Raw genomic sequence first — 27,580 nt, forward strand, 5'->3', positions numbered from 1 at the left:
CTGAGCGCGGGATTCCCCTCGGCGGTAGGTGGAGACTGGACACAGCAGAGTGGAGTCGGTATTCAGGCAGATGATCTCTCTGGTTCTGCTTTTGTGAGCGCTAGGCTAGCTTGTAAACAAGAGCAAAACCCCCCGGCCGAGTCTCGGAGAAATTTCATGACTGAACACGCGGGTGTTTTTTTGGTTACTCACAGCTGCCGTGTACGCCGGTATGCTTTTCTTTCCGTTTCCACTACACGTCTTTGCTTTCGACTCTGCAACATACTGAGACGCTGATGCTGCCCAAATGAGCTAACCTCTCAACTGTCTTGAAAGACAAAATCAACATTTTCACTTAGACCTAAGGTAAGAGTTGCAGTTCGGGTAAAGCTTTTTGCTTTGCTGGGACACAGTTCTGTTCTTGTGAAATTCCTTCAGCTTCACTGTCACCGGGCTTTGCCTTTGCAGGTGTTGGTAAATATCACGGGGAAACGTGTCCAGCGGCTACCAGCTCACGTATAGATGTGTTTGACGTGTTTGTATAAAGTAGTAAATAACCTAACCTGAAAAATACATTCATGCATGTAGCTACGATTATTGTTAAGATTTTTTTTTAGCGGTTATTTATTATATTTAATGATAAATTTGATAAATGTAAAATGTATGTTTTAAAATAAGAGATCTATTTCCAAGAACCATATAGCAAATTTAGACACATAGCCAAATCATATAGCACCACAATATATCTGAAGATAAATAAATATTACATGTTAAAAGGTAACAGAATGTAGATTCATAGTTTTGTACATCTAAGAGGTGCTGTGTACAGTGTTTAAATTCAGTCTAAGAACAAAGGTAAGCAGGCACTATTTGCAAATAGTGCAAATTGTGGATTGCACAATATTCTAGTGTGCAGTTCTAGTGCATGAGCCTGCAACTTGTTGATTTAAATCAAGATTTGTTTCTACATACATAACCAGCCAACCAACCTTTGTCATCAATAAATTTTGTCAGTTAAATCACGTTACTACGGGGCCCCTCAACGGTATGTTCCATCGTTATGCCAGTTTATGTTTATGTAAATTACATGCAGCTGCAGGATAGGAATGTAAAAAAGGTTAAAATATGCTGACGACATAGCTGTTGTGGATCTCTTTTGTAGCAACTCTAACTGTTTTGCTCAGGAATGTAGGTTGGAATAATGGCATAACTCTCATTGGTTGTTGATTAATTTTGGCAGTGTCAAAGAGCTTGTCTTGAATTACACAGGCTCCATAAAAGGTCTTTCACTCTCTGGTCAGTCTGTGGAAGTCTGGGAACATATATTAATGTAAAGATAAACTTTTATAGTTAATGCTAATTCCATTTACAAGACTGCTAATAAGAATTTTTTTCTTATCAGGATATTGGGAGGCTCTGCAGTTAGCCACAACTGTGGAAAGAGTTTATGTCAGCTTGATTGAAAGCATGCTTCAGTTCAGTATCTTAGTCTGGTATGGTACCTCGATTGTTGAAAATAGGAAGAACTGAACAGGATTGTCAGAACTGATTGGTCGACACCAAACTTCATTGGATAAGCTTTGTCATCAGGCTGTCTTAAGTAAAGCCCGGCCTATTGTTGCAGAATGTGAACACCTTTATTTTGAATTTGAAATGATGACCTCTGAACGATTTTATAGGATGCATCTAGCTAGTAAAAAGGTGTATACGGGATCATTTGTGCCAAAAGCAATCAGCATACTAATTAATAAGATGCTGTGATTTATTTCTATAGTTGTATTGAATTTTTATATGCATATGTATGTATGTTGGCTGATAGCCACCAGAATTTTTATTCTGACAATTTTCCATTAATTTGGACAATAAAGTCATTCTATTCTAATTTTCTTGGTAAATGTTCCACATGGTTCTTAAAAGTCCTGGAGTCTAACCTCCAGGCAGAGTCCTTTAATGCAATTAACAGTTTCAATTTTTCAGTTTTGTGACCATGAAGGGTTTGAATATAGATTTTTGGGTGATGTTGTAAATAACACGCACTTAGTTTAAACAGAGTAATGGGAGTCTATGTACACACTGAAAGTTTTCCTGTCATGTCAGTTGGAGCATTGAATTCACCCCTTGGGGTGCAATTTTGTGCATCCTGAACCAGTCGGCATGGATTACCTGCCTTGTTTAAGAATTTGATTCATTCATGTCATTCACACATCGTCACACCACAGTCACTCTTGTTTTGAAGAAGAAGAACAGATGCTCATTAGCTAGCTTTTGACCAAGAATGGTGACTTCAAGTGCTGCTGAAACAGAGTTAAAATCAGTTGTTTGTTTACAGCAACACTCTGTTTTTAAGGCAGTCGGTCGAAGAAAAGAATCAAAGGGCTTGAACTCGACCATCCGGAATTAGACAGCAGCAGTCCACAGACCGTGGGAGAGCATATACACAAACCTTCCCCTGCAGGCTATATGATAAAGCACTTAACAGAAAAGTGCAAAAGACATGAGAGCAGCTGTAGCCACTTGTACAATAGCATGAAGCTTCACCTTTTTTCAGGCTTAGTATAGTAGAACAGCTGGGTTATTTGTGTTTGTGTTTTTTTTCATGACCTTCATTGTTTGATCTGTCAGACCCAATTGCACCCACCCAAAATTTATTTTTTTTCTTTTAACCACCAACCGCCACTGTTTGTGTGATAAGAAAGTTATGATATATTTCAAAAGCAAACTGTAGATTAAACCACAGAATACAAGCAAGGTATCTTTGAACTGTAATTATAAGAGTCAGCAGCACTTGACTCAAGTCAGTGATTATCTAAGGCAAACATCATTCATATGCATCCATAGCTGTGTTTTCCTTTGAGAAAGGGAGGATTAATCCCACACATCCCCTTTTGTCATATTCATTTATCAGCTGATTGATAATAATAAGTACTGTCAAAAATAAGAATAACTATCAGTCTGATCATGGTCCTTTGGTGTGCAGCTTTGTAACCTAGCACTCTGAGCAAATGGAAACCGGCTTGCTGTTGCCTCTATATTGGTTCACAAGAGGTGTTCACAGTAATGACACTGGAGCTGTGAAAATAAAAATACCACAGTGAAGCTTTTGTGGTATTCATGGTCGATAAACTCACAGACAAGATGTTATTTCATATTTCTGGAGTTTCCAATATTCTTTTTGCATGTTTTCTGAATCAGACATTAATCCAAACAGACTGAAATCCTAGTCAGAATTCATGTTTGTTTTAACACCAGAACCGCAAAGGTAGTCATTTTCAAAATGCTGCACATCTGCAAACCTTTGTTCCTTCAATTTATCCATCTGTCTTCTTTTGAAAAGCAATGTTCCATAAGCAAGATAGAGGGTAAGTGGGAAGCTACTCACATTAAAAGCAGTGCAAAAAGCATAAAAAATGTTTGGACCAATCTCTAAAATATCCAAATGTAGCCTTTCTAAATTACGAAAATGATGAATGAATTTTCACATTATTTTCCAAACAGCTTTTTAATCCAGGCATGAGCTTGTGCCTTTATGTCTCCAACTTTCTCAATAATTCACTGTAATATGTTGTATTAAGTTTCTTTAGATCAGTATTGTGGCATTTCTTCAACATCACCATTAATACAAAAGTAGTACTTCCATTTTCCCTAAAACCATACTTGTGTTCCTTCAATAATTTATATTTACCAATAAAGTGATCCAGTGGTTATCTTGTCACATCTTGATTACATCACCATAAGCGATTTGACTTGATGTGTCACCTGGCTTTGTTTCTTTGCCCTGTCCCTTTTATACTTCCAATATGATCTGCATTTCTGCTCTTGTCTTTGAATTATTCCAAAGCCATTCTCTGCAACCTTTCACTATAGCTCTGGCTTATTTAGCAGATTTTGAGTCCCCTCTGTGAAGACCCCTACATTTTTAACAGTGGAAATAAGTGATATTTATGTATTTCCATATCCCCTAAGTGCTGAGCAAAATTGACTCTCATTACTTTTTACAGCAACTCTGGTGCACACAGTATGGGTTCAGTTCAGTTTGTTGGAAAGCAGATTATACATTAGGCTAAGTCAGAAAACATACCACTGCAAAGGCAGACAAACGCCTCTGGAGAGAGATTTATACCATAAGAGGCCTCTTCAGGTGATCATAGCTTAAGAGGCTGGTGGTGGAGCTGATGTACATGTGCCTCAAATCATCAGTCCCATGAGTCAGATAAATGGAAGGCACCATTTTTGGCACAGTGACCCACAGTGTCAGTGAATATGGCACCAGAAGAGGCACATCCAGGCTTTTGTCATTTAGGCATGTTTTTTTTTTCATCCTTCATAAAAATCGTTTGAAATTGATGTTTCATTTTTGTTCTTTTTTTTCTGCATGCTTTGGAGGGTGTAGCACTCTGCAGCCTTTGTTAGAAATTCATTATACATGTAACGAAAAATGCAATTAGAGAACACTTTAGGTATTACATGAAGGTCATCTTCCTAAAGCTTATTGAACTTTGGGTTTTAAGTGGGCTCAATGTTTTATTGTTTTAGTTTTTATTTGGATGAGCCACACATATATATTAATGGGTGGCCAAGTATATGTGCCAATTTATTGCTGAGCTGCTGAACTGCTGAACTTATTGAGCAAAATCTGATTGTTTTAAAGTTCAGTCACTGCTAACCAGCTAGTTGTGGCTCTTCTACACACATAAGTTTCCTGCCTGCTGGCCCAGTGGCCAGTTCACCATTATTGCAGTCCTTGATATTATTCAGCTGCTTCCCCAGAGAGCATGCTCCACTGACATACTCCAATCCCTCTGTCTTGGACTGAAGCTGGTACCTTCTGCTGTGAGCTAGAGTCCTGCACTAACCAGGACTTGCAGCTCATGAAGAAATGGTTCATCCGCTGCTACAGTGATGGAGTTGTAGTTAGACTCAGGAGAAGGTAGCTCTGCTGAGACTTACTTGGTTATTTAAATTTATAGGTTATTTATAGAAATTGATGGACTCTGATCACTCCATCACCCCAGATAGAGGTCTATAACTCTCTGGTAAACACTAGGGCTACACTTGAAATCAACGTTGTGTCAAAGAAGGTCAAGAACTCAGTTAGTTTGGTCCCATGTCAGCAAAGTAGAACAGTGAGCCAGCAGAAGCTGTATTTTATAATGCTCTGATTATGTTAGCGTAGGAGGTACAATTCCTGTACTGTCTCCTAACCAGCTCATATTCAGAGCAGTTGACCCATATAATGGTGTGTTGATTATAAGCTCAAGAATACCCACTACAGCTGGGAAGTACCTGTGGGTGGTTTTGGCCTTTTGGCTTCAGAAGACTGTAACAAGCCATTTGTGGCAATTATACTGGGGCTGAAGCCAATGTGGGAGTACCTTATGAATCCTATTCAAAAATCATCTTTTTCTTTTCTTTCATTGAATAATTATGCTTCCATTCACTAAGTTCAGGCTCTCTAATTTGGGTGCTGTTGAGACAGTTTATAGAAGACTTTAATGTCTGACACTTGAATGAGTGACAGCTGGCTCATGTTTCTCTTACCAGCTCCTAAACCCATGACATTGGACGTTTGTTGCTGTGTTCATAGTAAAAGCGTGACACCCCAGAAACCTTCATATAGTATTTTGTTACGTTTGGCTTGGTTCATAGTGCTTTCAGAGTGTGTAGGACAACACAAACATATGTTACTTGGAAGGCTTTGGCTCCAAATGGAAGAAACTCTGAGTCTGATCTTCTAACAGGCTCCAATGCGAAGCCTGTTGCTAGTATAGGTATGACCAACCGGTGCTTTATCAGAAGTGTCTCCTAAAATTATTTCTCTGTTTTACACCAGAAGTTATGCATAGTGTAAAGACTAGGTTGGTTGGTCTGAAGCTTGTTTCTGGGAATCATCCAGGACTGTCTTCCATTTAGTTCCTCACTAGGCTCTATCGCATATGACCACTGCAGGCTGCCAGGTTTTCAAACACTCATTGCATTTTTAAATGCAGTTTAGGCTGTAGTTTAAAGAAATCCTTCTTTGTTTGGGTTTCAGAGCAATACAGAAGTTAGTGAAACCTCTGATTGTCTCAGAGTGGCTATGAATTATGCATGGAGATCCTGTGAAAAAGCTTTTAAGTTCCTAAGATTTGGGTTTCTAACTGACCTGATATTTGTTTTGCCCTACCTAAAGTGTCAGGGACAAGAAGTATACATTTGCCAGAGCCTTCATTAAGAACAGAAGGAAAATATCTATTTAGAATTAAGTGTAAAGGTGGTACTAAATTGTGGTTATCTATTATTTATTTTATTTTTGCCTCTGAAACCACCGACATACCTTTGTGCTTGGAATGCTGCCCATGTGACCCTGTTAAGTGACTGTAGGTACATATATGAATGGATGGATTATATTGTTTGGAGGACTAGTGAGTCTTTTCATGTATGTTTATTTCTTTCAGGATTAATTGACTGTAAAGGGATTTTAAAGCTCAGTTCTAGCACTAGTTTCTAAAGGTATTTTTAGTATGCTTAGCTACAGCAGAGAATATAAATTCTTGACTAGTTAATGGCATCTCCTGCCATTTTTTCCAGAAATGAAACTGTGAGGAAATCTCTCAAACTGCTAAGACTTATTGCTGTTACAGAGAAGTGAAAAAAAATAGACTTCAGATTAAGATCAATGACTCAGACAAAGGAACAATTTAATGGTAGATGACAAACAAAGCAGCAATTTAGAAGTAGATAAATGATGTCGGAGTAGTTTGTAGTCAGATTTTCTTGTGGGAACTTTAACTTCAGTTGTGCAGAACTGGCAGCAGATGTCTTCAGACTGAAATCATACCTTTACTTTTTCATCCTGACACAGATTTTGTTATTGTCTGCATCATCCTTACTGCACACAGGCGTGATAATGTTAATCCTAACAACTAAGGACTAATATGTCACTATTTGCAGACAATTCTAATTCAAGTGAAAATGGACATACCCTTTAACAGTAGTTTAACACCAAAGGATGCTCAAGATTTTCTTCCCCTGCCACCATGCCCTCCACAAATTTGTATGGAAGAAAATCCTTCTAAATTTACAGGACTCCCAAGTCTCCAAAACGGATAGGATCAGCAACTTGAGATCTTGTTCACTGGCAGATATCCTTAAGTGTTCATCCAGCTTTTTTTTTTCCTGTTCTATTTCGGTCCCTTCTCTGGAATATTGCCTGTTGTCCTGAGGCAGCGCTGAAGTGCTGTGCTGCAGTGTTTTCAGAGGTTGTCCTTCTCACTTTGTTCCTTTTTTGTCTGTCTGTCACTTACTCACACACATTCTGCAGATTGTCCACGCCAGTCTCTGCATCGCCTGTATCCCTGGGGGAGAAGAGACAGCACAAAAGCCTTGATGTTATATCTGCTATATTGCAGAAGGCACAGTGGGTCACTGTTAGCAAATGATATAGGGAAGCAAGAAAATGTTGTTAAAGAGCTGGCTATCAAACAGTCAAGTAATCTGTCTCAGTTTGATCTAGGCAAGTGGGTAGACATGAGATGTGTCAAACACAGACCTGGAAGATTTTCTGACATGCTACCAGCTGTGATGAAGCAGCCGGCTGATTTTGTACCTCCGTGCTGGATGGCATGGCAGTGCATTTATGTAACCCAACAAAGTGTGTATAACTGTCTGTCCAAATGTATTTGAGAAAGACATGCAAAATGAAAGAAAGACTATGTGACTTGTCTTTGTACAGCCAGATAACGACTACTGGGCCATTAATTCTCTTTGGTGCCACACTGAGCTCCAGGCAGCTTGATCCAATCTGACAGGCCACATTTAGTTCAGGAATAAAGATGACAACACATAAGGACACATCATCACAGCCAGAAGAGCTCAGCAATAAAGTGGCCGAAGGGAACTAAAAACAGGTACAGGGGAGAAAAGAAAGGACTCTAGTGATACAGAGTCTGTTTTTCTTTTTTTCAATCTGTTTTTGAAAGAGGCAGGGGTAGGCCCTCTGAGGTGATTTTCAAAGTAGATAAAGATATGGAAAAAGAGAGATGGTTACCTCTAAAAGGGAAGGGATGGTGAGCTATGAGGAATGATAAACGGCTGGGACCAGCTGAACAGCTACAGTGCACAGGCTACTTCTGCCACTCCTCCCTGAGACTTCACGGCTTTCCAGGATCCCCATTAAAACGCTAAATACTGCCCCGTGTTACCTTCCACATCATCAGGGTGCTTACCATCTCCAGAGTAACCCAGTAACACTGGTGTTAGCATGGAGAGAGCAGTGATTGATAGTTCAAAGAAAGAGGTGAATTGACCTGTAACAAGAAGAACGAAATGTTCAAGGATCATTCTATGTGCTCCTGAGTCCATAGGAAAACTACACTTGAGAAAGCTGGTATATAGTTGTTTACAAAAGCTCATCACATTGTCCACCAAAGCTTCTATTATACTTTATTATTACTTTGTTATTATACTTTGGTTGGCCTTCAGCTTCCAATGGCAATCCCTGTTCACCTCTGCATCCTCAGTCAAGTGACCGTACACTTTCTGGCTGTAGAACCTGCAGTACTCTGCTTTGAGGCAGATCTTGAGTTTAGATTTCTATTGCCAGCAAAAATTTAAAACACCAGAGATGGAGTCTGGAAGACTGCCACAACAGAAACTTGACCAGGCTTCCCCACCAGGGAAGTACTAGATGGTAGCCTGATGATGTGGTTCTGTTGGCTTCATCGGATGATGTCCTCCAGCTCGCACTGGAACAGTTGGCAGCTGAGTGTGAAGCGGTGGGAATAAGAATCAGCACCTCCAAATCTGAGGCCATGGTCCTCAGCTGGAAAAGGGTGGTGTGTCCACTATGGGTCAGGGACGAAGGATGTGGGAGATTGACAGATGGATTGGTACTGTGGCTGCTGTGATGTGGATGCTGTACCGGTCCGTCATGATGAAGAAAGAGCTGAGTGTGAAGCTCTCAATTTACCGGTCAATCTATGTCCCTACCCTCACCTATGGTCACAAGCTGTGGGTAGTGACTGAAAAAACGATATTGTGGATACAAGCGGCGGAAATGAGCTTTCTCCGAAGGGTGGCTGGCTTCTCCCTTAGAGATAGGGTGAGAAGTTCAGCCATCTGGGAGGGACTCAGAGTAGAGCTGCTGCTCCTCCACATCGAAAGAAGCCAGTTGAGGTGGTTCGGACATCTTTCCTTCGGGATTAATAAAGTATTCTGATTCTGATTCTGATAAGGATGCCTCCTGGGTGCCTCCTGGACGAAGTGTTCTGGGCATGTCCCACAGGGAGGAGGCCCTGGGGCAGACCCAGGAGAGGTTATATCTCTCGGCTCGCCTGGGAATGCCTTGGTGTTCCCCCAGACAAGCTAAAGGAGGTGGCTGGGGAGAGGGAGGTCTGGGCTCCTCTGCTTAGGCTGCTTCCCCCACAACCCAACCCCGGATAAGCGGAGGAAGATGGATGGATGGTATTGTCTAGTAGTTAATGAGACTGTCATTGTCTTGAATGGAAGTATAATAGAGTATTTCAGCATTAGTTAGCCATTAAATAGTTCCCTTCCAAATTTATCAACATTTGATGATGCTGACCGTGTTTTGCTTTATCAACATTAGTACATACAAAGCTTACAGACAGATTTTCCCTCTTTTTTTTTTGTACCACTGATCAATTCCCAGTCCAAGCTGGTCTAAAGAAGTGCTTATGTCACAACTTCTAGAAAATCACAGGGAATTATGATTTAATGAATGAAAACTGAATGGAAAACTGCTCACCCGATGTGTGACACAAAAATCCTTTCCTGCTTTCACCTTTTCATAGTGGCTGGGTCACGTGTTTTGTTTTTTTCATGTAATGTATAGTGTGGTACAACATATAAAGAACCAGACATCAGTGGTTTCTACACTCATGTGGATGCAGCACAGACTAAGCTGTAGATGTCTTATGAAAGCAGTACTGTTAAGTATTACTGATGATGCAATTATGTGGTGTCAGCCTGTAATGCTGCATCAAGCCAATAACAGGAAGGTTTTTTTTAATGCAAAGGAAAAGGTTATTGGCCTCACTGGTAGATTGGGTTGAATAATTTTCTTGTATCCATGTAACATAATTTATATTTCAAGCCTAAAATAAGCTGTTTAAACATTGTTTTGCAATTTAGACCAAAAATAGCTGTATTGTCCTTCGTTTTACTTGAAAACTAAGGCTATAAAACAAGCTGAAGCTATTTTCATGCATAGACCACTTTTGCTCCCAAATCATGTCTTCTTTGAAAAAGCTATTTTCCACATTGCTTCGTATACTGTATATATGCCATTTCATGCATACTTTAGGCAGCTTGTTGAAAATTATTATACATGTAGGCACATTACCGCACGGTTTATTGGGCAGAGAAGTGCTGATGTACAAAAGGATTTTCTAACTAGTCTGGTAGCCTGTGCTGTGGTTCTTAGCTCAGCAATGAGCAGCAGCAGCAGTGAGCCGCATTACTGCGCAGTGAAGTGTGCTCAGCCCTGCTTTTGAAATTTTATTTGGATATTAGGAAAATAAGCGTCAAAACTAATGCAGAATTTCATCATACTGAAATCAGCCTTTGACTACCCCAATCCTTGCATTTATTAAATCTGTTGTAAGTATTTGGCTGCTAGAAAATGACAGTGTAAAGTCACATGCTGATGGAACTAGGCTAACAGGGGGCTCTGTTGGGCTCACACAGCTGCTGTGTTTTTAAAAAGTAGCAGCTGCGTGCTCATTATTCAACTAGTTTTTAGTGCTTTTGTCAGGTATGTCTTGACTAAGTTCTATTAGTCAATATTTTCACATTAATAATAAATCAAACGACTACAAGTAATGGTTGCTCATAGTGATGAACTCGCTAATTGGGTTTCTTCTCAGACCTTTGTAGCCTGATTGGTTATGGTTTAAAAAAATGTCTGATATTTTTAATTACCTTACATCTATTTTTTTCTTTAAAAAGAACAGAGTCCTTGATGCATAGACAGAAAAGTCTTTCATATTGTGACTTTTCTTTGGGAGCCTTGACTTGCACGGGCTTACAGCTAGAGCCATGGTGTCTGTCCATCAGTCCTACACCTAGACTAGATAGGTTAAATGCATAGAATTTATTTAGGATTGAGGACCACCTGAAGGGCCCTGGTGTTGGTGTAGATGGTTGATAATAATTATGTGCCTATTTTTACTGTCATGTGTTGCTGAGGAAACGCATGACAGTAAAAAAAAAAAAAAAAAGTAGATGTGAAGTGTTGGAGCGCTGAAGGGATGCAAAGATGCCTGATGATTCTACATCCTGTATGCAAAACTGATGCAGGCAAGGTTTTGTATACACCCATGACAGTGGATGTTAATGCAATTGGTGAGAAGTAATGGGGGGTTCTGAGGAGCAGGGGTCCTTTGATACTGTTGTATACAGTGATTGTAATTGAGAAGATAGAATAAATGAGTAAAGAATAAAGTTTAACATTTGGCAAATTAAAAAAAAAAACCTTTTTCTTGACCTGTGTAGTATTTTAACACTATTGGAAGTAAAAATAACTTGAACTCCAATTTTGAAAACACAACTTTCTTTTTTTTTTTCTTTTTTTAAAAAAAAAAAAAAAAAAAAAAAAAAGCTCTGACTTGTATTATGAGTCTGAGTCTGTGGTCTAGAAGAGAGTCCTGTAACTCCCTGTCTGCAAAATACAGTAAATAATGACCAATGTTGGGCAATTAATTATATAGTTACTTCTTCAAAAAAAGTTACTGAGTTATGCAAACAACAAAGTTTTTTGCAGCTTGTTTACCTAAAAATGCAGCCAAGGCATTTTTTAAAATAAACATTTCAAACTATTTACAGAACAATCAGCTGTTCTGCATCAAATTTGATGCCACAAAAATTATTTGTGCCACTCCAAAAAATAATTTCTGTCCACTTTGAGATAAAGGAGAACAACAGCCTGATACCTGCAGGCCTGACAACAGGAGATGTATCACTCCTGTAACACCTGTAACATTCAGCAGTCGCCTCATTGTTCTGACACACACAACAAAACTATTGACTACACTACACACTAACTACACAAGATTTGCGCTAAATGTCGCAAATCTCTCACATCTCAAAACCGCTGTCACTCCTAAAACTTCCTCCCGTTTCTTAACAACTAAATGCCATGTTTTGATTGGTCGACATGGTACATTTTTCGACCAATGGGAAAGGGTGGGGGGGTTTTGGTTTCATCTTTGCTCACAGGCTTTCGAGCGTTTTCCTTATAAAATGCAGTTTTTACCATTTCTTCCCGCAGTAAATATAAACAACGGTAGTATTCGGGAAGAAAACCAAACATTGCAGATATTTTTTTATCACAACTCTGGTTTTACGTGGCCTATCAACACAATTTAAAAACTGGTATAAAGTCCACACTTTTTCCGTCTATTGTTCTGTCTGTCCTGCTCACATCTCCAATGGTTGTACACGTTGTCATTAACATGGCTTCACTCCACATCAGCCACGCTGCTTTGCTAGCTGAAACACCGGTGTCGGCACATAAGGACGCTGTCATAGCCTGTCAACGACGTTGATTAGCTGCGTATATCCGTGAATGAGAATCACGTGATTGGCTGGACTATGGGATAAGGTGGCATCGTTCTAATCCCATACTGGAGCAGCCAGTCACTTACTGACTAACACTGCAAAACAGAATTGTTGATGTATTTACTTTAATTCCAATCCACATTAGAATTTTTTTTTTTGTGCGCAACGCAGATTTTTTCTGCGCAGAGACCGTGCCATCAGTGCGCAATTGCGCACGCGCGGAGCTTAGAGGGAACATTGGTTAGGGACATATTAAAAACTGCTCACATACTATTTAACCATGCTAAATATTATGCTAGTATGGAAGTTCAGACACATTGAGGGTGTTGGGTGTCTTAAAGGATAGTTATTGTTGACCATAATATCCTATTAGAGTGATTAGAACATGCTGTAGGTATTACAGGTACTGTGCTGCAGTGGTTTGTATCATATCTATCTAATAGACTCCAATTTGTACATGTAAATGGAGAGTCCTCTTCACACACTAAGGTCAGTTATGGTGTTCCACAGGGTTCAGTGCTAGGACCAATTCTGTTTACATTATACATGCTTCCCTTAGGCAGTATCATTAGAAGACATAGCATACATTTTCACTGCTATGCAGATGACACCCAGCTCTATCTGTCCATGAAGCCAGATAACACACACCAATTAGTTAAACTGCAGGAATGTCTTAAAGACATAAAGACCTGGATGGCCGCTAACTTTCTGCTTCTTAATTCAGATAAAACTGAGGTTATTGTACTCGGCCCTGAAAATCTTAGAAATATGGTATCTAACCAGATTCTTACTCTGGATGGCATTACCTTGGCCTCCAGTAACGCGGTGAGGAACCTTGGAGTCATTTTTGACCAGGACATGTCCTTCAACGCACATATTAAACAAATATGTAAGACTGCGTTCTTCCATTTGCGCAACATCTCTAAAATTAGAAATATCCTGTCTCAGAGTGACGCTGAAAAACTAGTTCATGAATTTATTACTTCCAGGCTGGACTACTGTAATTCATTATTATCAGGATGTCCAAAAAACTCCCTGAAAAGCCTTCAGCTAATCCAAAATGCTGCAGCAAGAGTCCTGACAGGGACTAGAAAGAGAGAGCATATTTCTCCTGTTTTGGCTTCCCTTCATTGGCTTCCTGTTAAATCCAGAATTGAATTCAAAATCCTGCTCCTCACATACAAGGTCTTGAATAATCAGGCCCCATCTTATCTTAATGACCTTGTAGTACCATATCACCCTATTAGAGCACTTCGCTCTTGCACTGCAGGCCTACTTGTTGTTCCTAGAGTATTTAAAAGTAGAATGGGAGGGAGAGCCTTCAGTTTTCAGGCCCCTCTTCTGTGGAACCAGCTTCCAGTTTGGATTCGGGAGACAGACACTATCTCTACTTTCAAGATCAGGCTTAAAACTTTCCTTTTTGTTAAAGCATATAGTTAGGGCTGGACCAGGTGACCCTGAATCCTCCCTTAGCTATGCTGCAATAGACGTAGGCTGCCGGGGATTCCCATGATGCATTGAGTTTTTCCTTTCCAGTCACCTTTCTCACTCACTATGTATTAACAGACCTCTCTGCATTGAATCATATCTGTTATTAACCTCTGTCTCTCTTCCACAGCATGTCTTTATCCTGTTTTCCTTCTCTCACCCCAACCGGTCGCAGCAGATGGCCCCGCCCCTTGCTGAGCCTGGTTCTGCCAGAGGTTTCTTCCTGTTAAAAGGGAGTTTTTCCTTCCCACTGTCGCCAAAGTGCTTGCTCATAGGGGGTCATATGATTGTTGGGTTTTTCTCTGTATCTACTGTACAATATAAAGCGCCTTGAGGCGACTTGTTGTGATTTGGCGCTATATAAATAAAATTTAATTGAATTATGGTTGCTTGATGAGCACAATTAGCAAAATTAACCAGCTTACAAATTCATTCATAATTGTGGAAACAAAACATTAGTGTTTCAAAATAATAATACTGGCTCCGTTTCAGCACAGCTGGATGCAAAGAGCAAATTTCCATAGCAAACATTTGTTGGCAGTAGAGAAAAGTCAGCCTCATCACTTGTGTCACTTAGAAGGTACCGTCTTACAGTAATTGGGAGTAATGGCTGGGAAGAGCAGGAGGGGGATCTGATCTACTACTGCATCTTAACAATAGTATTACAGTAACCAGGTAAACATGTTCTCTCATGTCCTGCCTTAATCACATTTCTCCAAATATCCTGATTCCTTTTGAGTATATTAACGTAATATGAGAACAGGCTCATTTGAGGAAAGTGACCAAGGCTGAACCTGCAAGAGATAAACATCAGTTACTTAATTTCAGTAGATTCTAAATACTATGTTGTGATTATATTGCATTATTGTTTTACACAATTTTATGGCATAAAGAAATGAACATTTTATATTGTAATCAACCTTACAGTCATGGCTTATTCATACTGGTCAATATGCAGTAGAAGGTATCATCAGAAAATGTCAAATATTCTTCACTTTTTGTAGATATTTTGTTTTCACATTTTGTTTTGATTCTCATTTCAAATAGCTTAAAGTCATAACGACAGAAGGGTTTTAGAAGTGTTTCACGTTCTTAATTCAGTACTTTGGCTGTAATTACAGTTGTGATATCTGAAGGGATTATTTTGTGTGGAATCGTGACAGAAAATGTAATTTATTTTAAATAAATTCTACAAGACATTAAACTGCAAAAAGTAAAGGGACCTTTTAAGAGACAAAATACACAGTCTTCGTGTAATGCTAAACTGTATTTGCACATCAAGTGACATGAAGTCATTTGACTGAGGCCAGGTAAGCCTTTCATAGCTATTGCATTCGCTCTTGCTCAGTTCACAATTCCTCCATCCCTACAGCTCATCACTAGGAAGATATTCACTGAATATTTCATATGCTGCTTTCAATTTTAGATAGAAAACATGGTAGGAAAGGATCTCTGAATGAGCAGGGGAAATGTTTAAAACAAGCAAAGTTTCAGTGTCTGTATGATTTGATCCATATTGAGGAACAACTCTTTATTTTGTTTATACCGTAATAAAGGATATATTGTTAAATATTTTTAATTAAACTGCCCTATACACTGTCCACATAAAGTGGATTGGTTTGATATGAATTCTTTTGTAGCTGACTGGTAGTCATTTGAGAAAAGTATAACTTGGGATCTCTAGCATCTTGGATTTTGTTGAGATTCTGCGGTCTCTTGTCACCAGTGCTGTTAAGCCCCTTTTCCATTAGTACCTACTTGGATCGACTCGCCGTGACTCGACCCGTATCGACTGGTTTTCTATTACAATCCGATACTACTTAACGTGCTTGGTTGTCGTCATAGCAATGCATCCGGGTGTCCCGCAACGTAATTAATATGTGACACATGCTGCCTCCTGGCTGCATGCCTAATATCCTTGGGCAAGATACTAACCCCACGTTTGCCTACCGGTGGTGGTCAGATGGCCCGGTGGCGCCAGTGTCCGGCAGCCTCGCCTCTGTCAGTGCGCCCCAGGGCAGCTGTGGCTACAATGTAGCTTGCCTGAAACGCTCTCAGGACTCATGGAGGGACACTACTCATCCGCTAATCGGTGACATGCAGTCTGACATTTTAGTACCTGCTCAGATTGCTTGGAACCCCAGGGGAGCAGGTACTGAAATAGTGCCTGGTACTAGAGCAGGGCGATGTGACCAAAAATATTTATCACAATATACATTTGAAAATTTGCGATAATGATATAACTGACGATATAATTGACACTAGACAAAATACTTTACAACTCCACAACTTTATTAGAGCTGACGGACTAAAGCTAAACCAGTTCCACACCACTGAAGTTGCAGCATTTTTACAAACCAATTCTGCTTCATCCGTTTCATTCAACGATCTGCTTTCGCCCTTCTCATTCTCCGTCGCCGCCATGCTTTTTCAGCCATGTGCGTATGAAAACAAAAGCACCACGCATGCGCGTTTTACCCATATTCTATCACGATATTTCATTTTCTTATTGTTGCTGGTATTACCGTGAACGGTATGATATGGCGCATCCCTACCTGGTACCACGTACTATGACCTTATGGAAAACCCTGTAAACCGATCGATCCAAGTAGGTACTAATGGAAATGGGGCTTTTGTCTCTTCTTGTCAGAACACACCTTTTAAAAGCCTGAACCCATGTCTATAAGAAGGGGTCCTGCTGGGTCTGTTAAACTGTGAGTGTCATTTTGCAGGGACAAATTGGGTCCACCTATGTCCTGGGGGGAAATGGTCACAGCAGATCAATGCACTGTGTTTCTGAGTTATCATCCTTATCCTACGATCCATTTCTATTGTGAAGGGAGAGGTGTCTTTCGAGATAACTATGTGCCATCATGCACAGGGCATGAGAAGTCACTTAATAGTTTCAAAAGGACGGATCAATGAAATGCCATACGCTAAGGCTTATAGAGTCACCAGATCGTAATCACTTTAACCACATATGGAAATTTTAGACCAATATTTTGGACAGTACTGTCCTTCGTCATCATCATCATCATCATCATCACACCAACTCTGACTCCTGGATTGAGAGTAGGAAAGTCAGTATGTACAGTCGTAGCCAAAAGTTTTGGGAATGACACAAATGGTGGTTTTCACAAAGTTTGCTGCTTCAGTTTTTATGATAGCAATTTCCATATACTCTAGAATGTTATGGAGAATGATCAGATGAATTGCAAAATCCTTCTTTGCCATGAAAATGAACTTAATCTCAAAAATTCAATTTCCACTGCATTTCATCATACAGTATTTCATGCCATAAAAGGACCTGCTGAGATCATTTCAATAATGTTCTCATCAACTCAGGTGAGAATGTTGATGAGAACAAGGCTGGAGATTATTATGTTATGCTGACTGAGTTAGAATAGCAAACTGGATGCATTAAAAGGAGGGTGATGCTTGAAATCGTTGTTCTTCCTATTAAACATGGTTACCTGCAAGGAAACACACGTAGCCATCATTGCGTTGCAAAAAAAGGGCTTCACAGGCAAGGATGTTGTTGCAACTAAGACTGCACCTAAATCAACCATTTATCAGATCATCACGAACTTCAAGGAAAGAGGTTTAATTATTGTGAAGACAGCTTCAGGGCACTCAAGAAAGTCCAGCAAACTTCTTCCAACCATCCAAAAACAGTTTGATGAAGAACAATGCCTTTTCCAGCATGATGGATCACCATGCCATAAGGCCAAAGTGATACCTAAGTAGCTCAGGGAACAAATAATCTTGGGTCCATGGCCAGTGAATTCCCCAGACCTCAGTCCAATTGAGAACTTGTGGTCAATCCTCAAGAGGCAGGTGGACAAACAAAAACCCACTAATTCTGACAAACTCCAAGCATTGATTATGAAAGAATGGGTTGCCATCAGTTAGGATTTGGCCCAGAAGTTGATTGACAACATGCCAAGGCCAACTGCAGAGGTCTTGAAAAAGAAGGGCCAACACTGCAAATATTGACTCTTTGCATAAACGTGATGTAATTCTCAATAAAAGCATTTGAAACTTATGAAGTGCTTGTAATTATACTTCAATACATCACAGAAACAACTGACACAAAGATCTAAAAACACTGAAGCAGCAAACTTTGTGAAAACTAATATTTGTGTCATTCTCAAAACCTTTGGCCACAACTGTATATGAAAAAGAATATGACTCTGTATTATAACCATTGCTGAGGAGCCAGACCTTTACTCAAATTTGATTATATTTGGTGACTGCTGTGACCTTTTCCTTATTTGAACATTGTTATTCTTGGGCAGTATATTGGCTCTCTCCATCACACTGCCAAAGAGTCAGTTTAAATGACTCCAAATACATGTAAGTATACACAGAGACATCAGACTTTGGAAAGCACTTCCATGTTTTGGATTTACTTTAGCTCTGTGATGTGACCAGATCCAGGAAGCAGCTTACAGTTGTTCAGGTCTCTGTTTGCAGCCTGTAATACATAGCGATGCAAATGAGAGTGTTTTGTGCATGCTGTGGTGTCTTGCAGTGGCTTTGACATTTTGAAGCCTTTGGTTTCTTGGCTCAGTCAAATTGCAGGGGGCATTCACATGCATCCCTGTGGGAGCCAGTGTGCAGTCAGGGAGATTAAACAGGACCGCTGGCACTGCAAGCCTTGTCTTGCGCACCCTTGTCATTGTGGAGCAAACAGCGCATGCAGGCTGCCAGCCTAATGTTAGCCTCACTAGCAGCCTCCTCTTCACACTTCGTTTGACTTTATTTTTACTGCTGCATCAGCATCAATGTGATGCTTCTGTATATGGTGCTTTGACTCCCATTCATTGTGCTTCTTCTGTGACATTTTGTCATGGGAAATGGCATTAAGCATTCTTTATCGGCTTATTTTACAGCAAGGAATGGTTTTTTTTGAGGGGAATAAAGACAAATCCTTTTCCTCTGTGGTCTTCATGACCTGCATGTTTCCTCTTTTGAGTTCAGTGTATATATTTGCATATAAAGCAACTGTTTGCAGATGCTGCTTATAAAAACTAACTTTGTTTCTGCCACACATTTATATATATATCTATATATATATCTATATATATCTATATATATATATATATATATATATATATATATATCAGAATCAGAATACTTTATTAATCCCGAAGGAAATTAGGGTTACAGCAGGCAGCACGCTAATGGCGCATGCGCACTTACAAAGGAACCTTCTGACCAACTTTACACAAACATCACATTGGGGAGACGTGTCAGAAAGGTAGGCTGATAGGAAAAAAAACAACGAAAATACATAACATGAGGTAAGAGGAGGAGAAAAAAAACTCCACTCAGACTGAGCTCCTAGTGGGAGAACCGTTTGATAACAGAAAAAACACCTCAGCACAAAAAGCACATGACTATCAATACACCATAGAAACACAAGACAAGTAACAGGGGCGGGTAAAGGGTAAGAGAGAGCCGGTGTAGACAGCGCATCCGGTCCTGCAGCATGTCTGCGCTGGTCCAGTTGACTGCCATCTTCCCCGGTAGGGCACAAGCATCGAAGGCGTTTGGAAAGGGAGGGGGGATCAGTGTTCGGCTCCAGCCTTGGGCCGCAGCTGGCGCCGTGATGAGGGTCCGCAATTTTGATATTGATTTTGTAAATTTCCATGCGAGCAGCCCAGGAGAATTTTCAGGCTGCTCTTTAACACTCTGACGCTGGTCTCTCAATCTCCCGTTGGAGAGCCGCGAGCCTCCCCATGATGGTATCAAACTTTCTGTTCCATGGTGTTGTCATTCTTTTGATTCTGAGACCTCACAACTGCAGTGATCCGTTCCGCGATGTGTTCCAACTGTCGCTCAAGGGTCTCATTCTGAGACATATATATACATATATATATGTATATATATATGTGTATATATGTATATATGTATGTATGTATATATATGTGTATGTGTATATATGTATATATATATATATACACACAGTATATTACATGTCACACTACTGGTCCAAGGTTTTAGAACATCACAATTTTTCCAGTTTTTTATATAATAAAGAGTGCAATGAGACATTAAACAATTTAATGTCTCATTGCACTCTGAAATGAAAGCATAGTACAAATAAGCAGTTGGAGTTAAAAAAAAAGGGAAAAAAAAAAAGGAATTAATTTATCGGCCAAAATGTATTTTAAACTTTTGACTCATCAAAGTAGCCACCTTTGGCAGCTATAACAGCTGAACTCACCTGTGGCATGCTTTCTGCAATTGAAATCAAATATTCTTCACAAAGTTCTTCCCTTATCAGCAGAGCTTCCCATAAATGTGTGGCACCTGTAGGTTGCTTTGCTTTCACTCTTCTGTCCATTTCATCCCAAACCAGTTTGATGAAGTCTGGAGACTGTGCTGGTCACTCAATGTTTTCAAGCTTAGAAGTTTCTTTTTCTCCAGAGGTAGTTCTGGCAAAGCTTGGACTTATGTTTTAGGTCATTATCTTGCTGTAGGATAAACCCCTGACCAACTAGGTGTATGCCAGAGGGTACTGCATGGCGCTGCTGAGTGCTGTGATAGCCGTTTTTGTTCAGGGTGCCTCTTACTCTGCACAAGTCACCGACCCTGGATCCAGCAAAACAGCCCCAGACCATCACACTTCCTCCTCCATGTTTGACAGTGGAGCCATCCTTTCGCCTACTTAAAGGCATACAAAGATCCTGTGTGATGAACCAAAGATTTCAAATTTTGATTAATCAGGTGAGGCTTACTTATTACGACCATTATTAAGCTGTGCTTGAAGCTGTTGCCTGTGAGCCACCTACCACGCAAGCTGTTAGCTCTCAGAAACTTGTCCTCTGATTCAGTTGTGGCTTTGGGTCTGGCAGACACCTTTCTGTCAGAGATTGCCCCAGTGTCTGAGTGTTTCTTGATGATAAAGAAAACTGTACTCACTGACACCTTGTCTTTCTTTGCAATTTCTCTGTAGGAAAGACTTGCATTTTTAAGTGTTATGATGGTCTGTCTCTTTTCCGTTGTTAATTGCCTTTTTCTCGCCATTTTTGTAGCAACACACTACTTTCTGCAGTACAATACTGTTCAATTGATGCTCACGAGGGTACGGTATCACAGTGTGTTCCAACACTGCTTTTATGCAGACAGAGGGGGTTGTAAGTAATCCAGAAAAGTTAGAACAGCTGTAGGAATTAGTAGCAACAGCTTTAAGGCTTGGTCAACCTCCATTGCTGCAGCTTTAAATTGTTAACGCATTTTGTGTTCCCTGAAAAAGGTGTTTTTGTATAACTCTGAAGTGTACATTATTTTTCAGTTTTGGTAACCTTACCCCCTTTTTTTAACCTCTGGCAGTTCACCACTTACCTTTGTACCATTTCAAGCTATTCATTGGACTTGAACGACTTGAATTGGAATGAATAACTGGGAAAATTGGGGTGTTCTAAGACTTTTGACCGTTACTGTATATTGCAGAGTAACATTTTGGGCTTTAAAGACAGCAGCTTGGAAAATAAAGATGAGCTAGTGACATTTATAAACCAGAATTGTTGTATGAGAATTATGAAGCTAGCTGAAGAGATAAATGCTATGATCATCAGATTGGTCAAGATACATCCCAGTTAGCGACATACTGTCCTGGTCGTCATCCGGAGAACAAAATAATAAAACGAGATGCTTCAACTTTTAAAACCTTGGACATAGAGTGCCATATTGTGGCAGACTTTGCCTAAGACCTAGAGTAGGTCGAGCTGGTGCAACCCTTCTTTATTCTCTGCAGCAGCTGTTCATTGCTGCGTTTTGAACTGCTTATATTTGTCTGCAAAGGTTCTCAGTCATCCAGGTCATCATAGTCTAAGGAGCTTTGAAAGAAAAGTGTTCTTTAAATTTCATCTCTTCAAGCTTCTCGGATGAGAGGCGAAACATCTTCATTGCTCTTAGGATTTGGTGGTCCCAGATTTTAAGCCCTATGGGAGTGTCCACAAGAGGGTCATGGACCCCCTATTGATCCTTTACCTAATCACACGAGCCAAGGTATGAAAACGGGTGTGGGTTACAATCAGCCAAGGTTTCGGGTGAACCCATTGTGAAGCCTAGCCCAACCCCATCATGATTGGGCGGTTAAGGCGTTTGGGAAGGGATCTCAAAACTTGATTATCGATGGCAGACAGTTGGTGTCGTAAACCATCGCCTCTGTTCAAAGATGGTCGTTCACAGTGGACATAGATGGCTTCTTTCACTCCTCTTTCAAACCATCTGTCTTCTCTGTCCAAAATGTGAACATTGGCATCCTTGAAAGAGTGACCTTTGTCCTTTAGATGCAGATAGACAGCGGAGTCTTGTCCCGTTAAGGTGGCTCTTCTGTGTTGTGCATTATGAAGTGGCTGTTTGGTCTCTTCAGTCTGGAGGTCTGAGCATTCCTTGCTACACTGTACAGGATGCACTACGTTGTTAATTTTGTGTTTGGGAGTTTTGCCTATATTGTGCCTGTGTGTATTCAGGTTGATCACAAAAAATGACCCTATTGACAATAACATATTGTACTTGCATGGATGTCAAAAATAGCCCAGGGAGTCAGGTCGACTCCTGCTGAAGAGAGACAGCATGCAAGAAACTCGGGGAGTCCAGGAGGGCAACAAGAAGGGAGCAAAAAACAAAAGTGCAAATTTTATATGACATAACAGGAACGAAATGATGCAGTGAACAAGATAAAATAAAGTACTGGAAAAGTGTTAGAGCAGTACATACATTGCAAGTTATAAATAGGTCCTGACCTTGGAAAGAAGATGGTGTCTAAAAAAACAAACATTTCCCCAGGCTAGGTTCATGTCGATGTGTTGTTCTTGACACTTTGCTTAATTTGCGTGTGTGCATTCTTAGTTTTGTCTGACCTGATTTAGTTTGCTTTGCGTCACAAGACCTGTTGTAGAGAGGGGACGATTCACTCTCTAAATGCCTTTTATAAAATTATTACTTATTGCATGGCATACCAAAGTATACATTTAAATTTAACCTCCTCCTCTGGGTACATATATCATTCAAAATTAGGAATAGCATGTTAAGTAATTGATTATTGTAGTAACTGTTGTTTTAACCAAGCTGGCCCTGAAGTAGGTATTTAGCATGCTAGCTGCCGTGTGTCTGCTGGCAGCTGCTTGCTATTAGCCGCTGGTTTGATTTTGAGTCTCTCAATGACTCACTTGTTCTCTCAGTATGCAGATGAGTAGAGTTGAAAGCAATAGTGTTGTTCCTTTCTCTCTGCCTCCTCGCACTGTAATTTGTCTTGACATATTCAGGGAGGGTGACAGAGGATGTAAGGTTAGGAAAATGTCTCATTTGTTCGCTTAGGTAAACAGCTGCTATTCCCAAAGGTGAGAGCTGAGATCTGTTCAGATGAATCACCAGATATTGTGTTGCTTACATGAAAAGCACTGCAGCCTTATAGGTCTGACTATTAATTTGGTTATTATATCATAGCTGTCCTCTGTGTGCTATATCGTTAATTAGATAATTGCTTGTAGCAACAATGCCTTTTTAAAAAAAATTTAGTTATTTTTTTAAATAGATTTTTTAATGTCTATATTTTAACTTGTGCTCATCTCTTCTTCCCCTTCTTTAAGTCTGCTCCTGGCAGCGGATGTCTCGTCGCCTCCGTCTGAGGTTGGAGGCCAGTTGGAGTCAGGAGGTGGGTCCTAAGCAGCAGCAGTGATGCGGGCTTCAGTGGCAGGTTGCAGGATGAGTGTGGGTGCACTTGTTAATGGTCTGCTGGTCTCTGTGGTCGCAGCTCTGCTTTGGAAATATTCCAAGCTGAGTGAGCATGCTGCTCTGTTGGAGGAAGAGCTGCATATGACACAGCAGTCCCAGGAGGTCTCACAGGCCCGTATCGACTACCATGTTGCTCTGCAGGCGCTTCAGGAACACGGCACCCGCATGGTCTGCACTGGGAAGATGCACACTGACCGCATCTGCCGCTTTGACTACCTCTGTTACAGCTCTGAGGCAGAGGAGTTTGTGTTCTTCCATTCCAATTCCTCTGTCATGCTGCCTAACCTGGGGTCCAGACGTTTCCAACCTGCCCTGCTGGACTTGTCTTCAGTAGAAGATCACAATACCCAATATTTCAACTTTCTAGAGCTCCCAGCTGCTGCTTTAAAGTTTATGCCCAAGCCTGTGTTTGTACCAGATATAACACTGATCCTGAATCGGTTTAATCCTGATAACCTCATGCATGTATTCCACGACGACCTCCTCCCAGCCTACTATACCATGAAGCAGTATTCAGATTTGGATGACGAGGCTCGTCTTGTGTTCATGGAGGGCTGGAGCGAAGGCCCACACTTTGACCTTTACCGTCTTCTTAGTAGTAAGCAACCGCTTCTCAAAGAACAGCTTAAGAACTTTGGAAAGCTCATGTGCTTTACTAAATCTTATGTTGGCTTGTCCAAAATGACTACCTGGTACCAATATGGCTTTGTCCAGCCACAGGGGCCCAAAGCTAACATATTGGTCTCAGGCAATGAGATCAGGCAGTTTGCCAGAGCTCTGATGGACAAAATGAACATTACAAGGGTAGAGGAGATGGAGAAGGAGGGAGGAAGCGCTGAGGATGAGAAGGAGAAAGAGAAGAAGGATGACTACATTGTCGTTTTCAGTCGGTCAACAACAAGACTTATACTGAATGAAGCAGAGGTAATCATGGCGCTGGCCCAAGAGTTTCAGATGAGAGTGGTCACAGTGTCCTTGGAAGAGCAGTCTTTTCCCAGTATTGTACAGGTCATCAGTGGCGCTTCCATGTTGGTCAGCATGCATGGAGCTCAGCTTATCACCTCACTCTTCCTCCCTAGAGGTGCTGCTGTGGTGGAGCTGTTCCCTTTTGCTGTGAACCCTGAGCAGTATACACCATATAAAACTCTTGCCTCCCTTCCAGGCATGGACATTCACTACATCTCCTGGAGGAACACTAAGGAGGAGAATACTGTCACCCACCCAGACAGACCCTGGGAACAAGGAGGCATTGCTCACTTGGACAAAGAGGAGCAGGATCGGATCCAGGCAAGCAAGGAAGTCCCCAGGCACCTTTGCTGCCGCAACCCAGAGTGGCTCTTCCGGATCTATCAGGACACTTTAGTGGACATCCCGTCCTTTCTGGAAGTCCTCAAAGAAGGCATGAAGACCAAGCCCAGCTTAAAAAAGGCCAAGGTGGCCAGCACGGTCCATCCGGGCCGGGTCAGAGAACCTAAATGTCAAACTTCAGTACAAACCACTAATGAGGCTAAACTCACAGTCTCTTGGCAGATCCCATGGAATTTGAAATTCCTAAAAGTGAGAGAGGTGAAGTACGAGGTGTGGATCCAGGAGCAGGGAGAGAACACCTACATGCCTTATATCCTTCCCCAGCAGAACTACACGTTTTCAGAAAACATTAAGCCCTTCACCACTTACCTGGTGTGGGTTAGGTGCATCTTCAACAAGAATCTATTAGGCCCCTTTGCTGATGTTCTTACATGCAGGACCTAGTGTGAGCACAAGGCCTGCTTGTTTGTTTGTGCAGTTTCATATAATGGTGAAGTCACTGTTTCAGTCAGTCACTTTGGAAAAGGGGGACTCTGTTGGATTATGGTCTGTAAAATGGCTGTTGCATGGTGCTGTTTCCATGCTCAGCCCGGGATGAACTGCAGAAGAACCATGGTCAGAAACGGCCAGAAACGAATGAAAAGTTCATCGCTTATATTTAGAAAGAAAGTGCAAAAAACTTTGTCTCTTCTAATAAAACTAGAATTCAGATCAGCAGATTTATTTGTGAAAAATAATATATAAAATGTTTTATGTGTTAGTCAAAACACTGGTTCTTTACCTTTTACAGTATGCAATGTACTTTCTCTGTAAGGAACAAAAGACATTTTAGAATACGATTTTTAAAAAAATGGTTTTTGACTTGTCTATTGGTGCGTGCGTGCGTGCGTGTGTGTTTTCATGGTGTCCGTTTGGGGAAAAAATATTCAGGCCTGATATTTAAGATTATATAATTTAATTGCACAAAAATTTTGATTCTACTCGTTTTTTACATAGTTTAAATGTAAAGTAATAAAAATAATGTAATGCATATTTGTCAGTAAGATGTAGTCTTACTGACAAATAAATCTACTGTTTGACACATTTTTTACAATTACATTTATTGCTTTATGTTAAGACGATGCAATCTAAATGGAATTAAAATTGATATGCAATTAAAATACATATTACTTCTAGTACCAGGCCTAACTTTTTGTGTGGCGTCTTTTGCCTCACAATTGTTAAATTCCATACACAGTCATTTACAGGATCTAGTCAAAACCAAAGCAACCTTTTTCACATGGTTTCAGCTACTCATCGTTCATGTCAGCCACCTCAGATCATAGAGCTCTTTTCTAATATTTGCTAAGTTTAACACTGCTTCCAAAAATGTCACGAAGGACTTACAGATAATGCAACAGTTTCACAATACAGCAGTAATCAGTGTCTTGGAAATTCACTGTCAAGTCATTTCAGAACATATCGTAGAGTTTAATATCTTTAGATTAGTTCCTCTTATGTAATATTTATAGCTCCACACTGCCCGGTAACAAATCACTTCTCTCTGTTTTCCTGCTTAAATAAATTCCTTCATAAATAATTAATTTTTCTCTAATTGGCAGTAATTACAACTGTAATATTATCATTTTCTCGAGTGTATATCTGTTACGCCAGGCTGTAATTAGTGTTAAGCATTTTCCCTGCTGTATCCAGCAGTTTGCTGCTGGACAGTTGGATTTCACTGCCTTGTGTAAAAAGCATTTTCCTTAATCTAACAAGGTATTTTTGCAGCTTAGTGTTTCACAGCCTTGTGTGAACCTCTGTTAATTAGGATAAAATTCCCAGTTATGTGTCTTTTAACTTACATTCCTCTAAGGTTTTCTGGCTGGTATAAGGAAGTCTAATATTGAATTTTAGCTGGAAACCGCTGCCTGTTAAACATGTTTTAGTGTAGTCTGCAAATGAAATACTGCATGTGGGTAGCTCCAGTGCACAAATGTACTGATAAATCTTTAAATGGAGGTGAAACTATGTCATAGTAGGAATGTAGCAAGAGATGTTTTATGGAATGGCAAAACACTGCCATCAGAATAATGACTTATATTGTTGAGATTGCGCCATTTTCCTTACTGTACACTTTATGATGTCCCCCCTGCAATGTTGTGGCTGCTGCTCCTTTTTGCTTTTATTTTCATGCCTTTTCTGTTTTCCTCCACTTTTCATATGCAGTTGTTTATCACTGCATGTTCAAGAGATTATTTTAAGCAACTGCTGTGTGTTCAGGATGTGATTGATTAGATATGTATGTGTTAGTGTTGTTGATTAGATTTCTGTGTATCTCTGTATGTGCCGAGTAAAACACAAGTCTCTGTTTTCTGTTAGCAAATAGTTTTTTTTTTTTTCAGTGAGTGTGATTGAATAAAGAAGCTTATTTCTTAGCTTTCTTGTCTGTGATATCTGTTATAGCTCCATGATTTATATTATAAGCTGACACAGAACTAGATGTGCTGGTGTATGG

General features: G+C 40.3%; 1 protein-coding gene across 1 annotated transcript; it reads left to right on the top strand.

The window, feature by feature from the left end:
- pomgnt2 (protein O-linked mannose N-acetylglucosaminyltransferase 2 (beta 1,4-)) lies at nucleotides 1–27,500 on the top strand. The gene is made up of 2 exons (XM_040013098.1): nucleotides 1–345; nucleotides 23,631–27,500. The coding sequence occupies exon 2, from the start codon at nucleotides 23,719–23,721 to the stop codon at nucleotides 25,525–25,527; it is 1,809 nt and encodes a 602-aa protein (XP_039869032.1). The 5' UTR covers nucleotides 1–345; nucleotides 23,631–23,718; the 3' UTR covers nucleotides 25,528–27,500.
- The last annotated feature ends 80 nt before the right edge of the window (nucleotides 27,501–27,580 follow it).

Source organism: Simochromis diagramma, unplaced genomic scaffold, assembly GCF_900408965.1.
Source record: "Simochromis diagramma unplaced genomic scaffold, fSimDia1.1 OVJJ01000618.1, whole genome shotgun sequence".
In the NCBI taxonomy this organism is placed as follows: Eukaryota; Metazoa; Chordata; class Actinopteri; order Cichliformes; family Cichlidae; genus Simochromis; species Simochromis diagramma.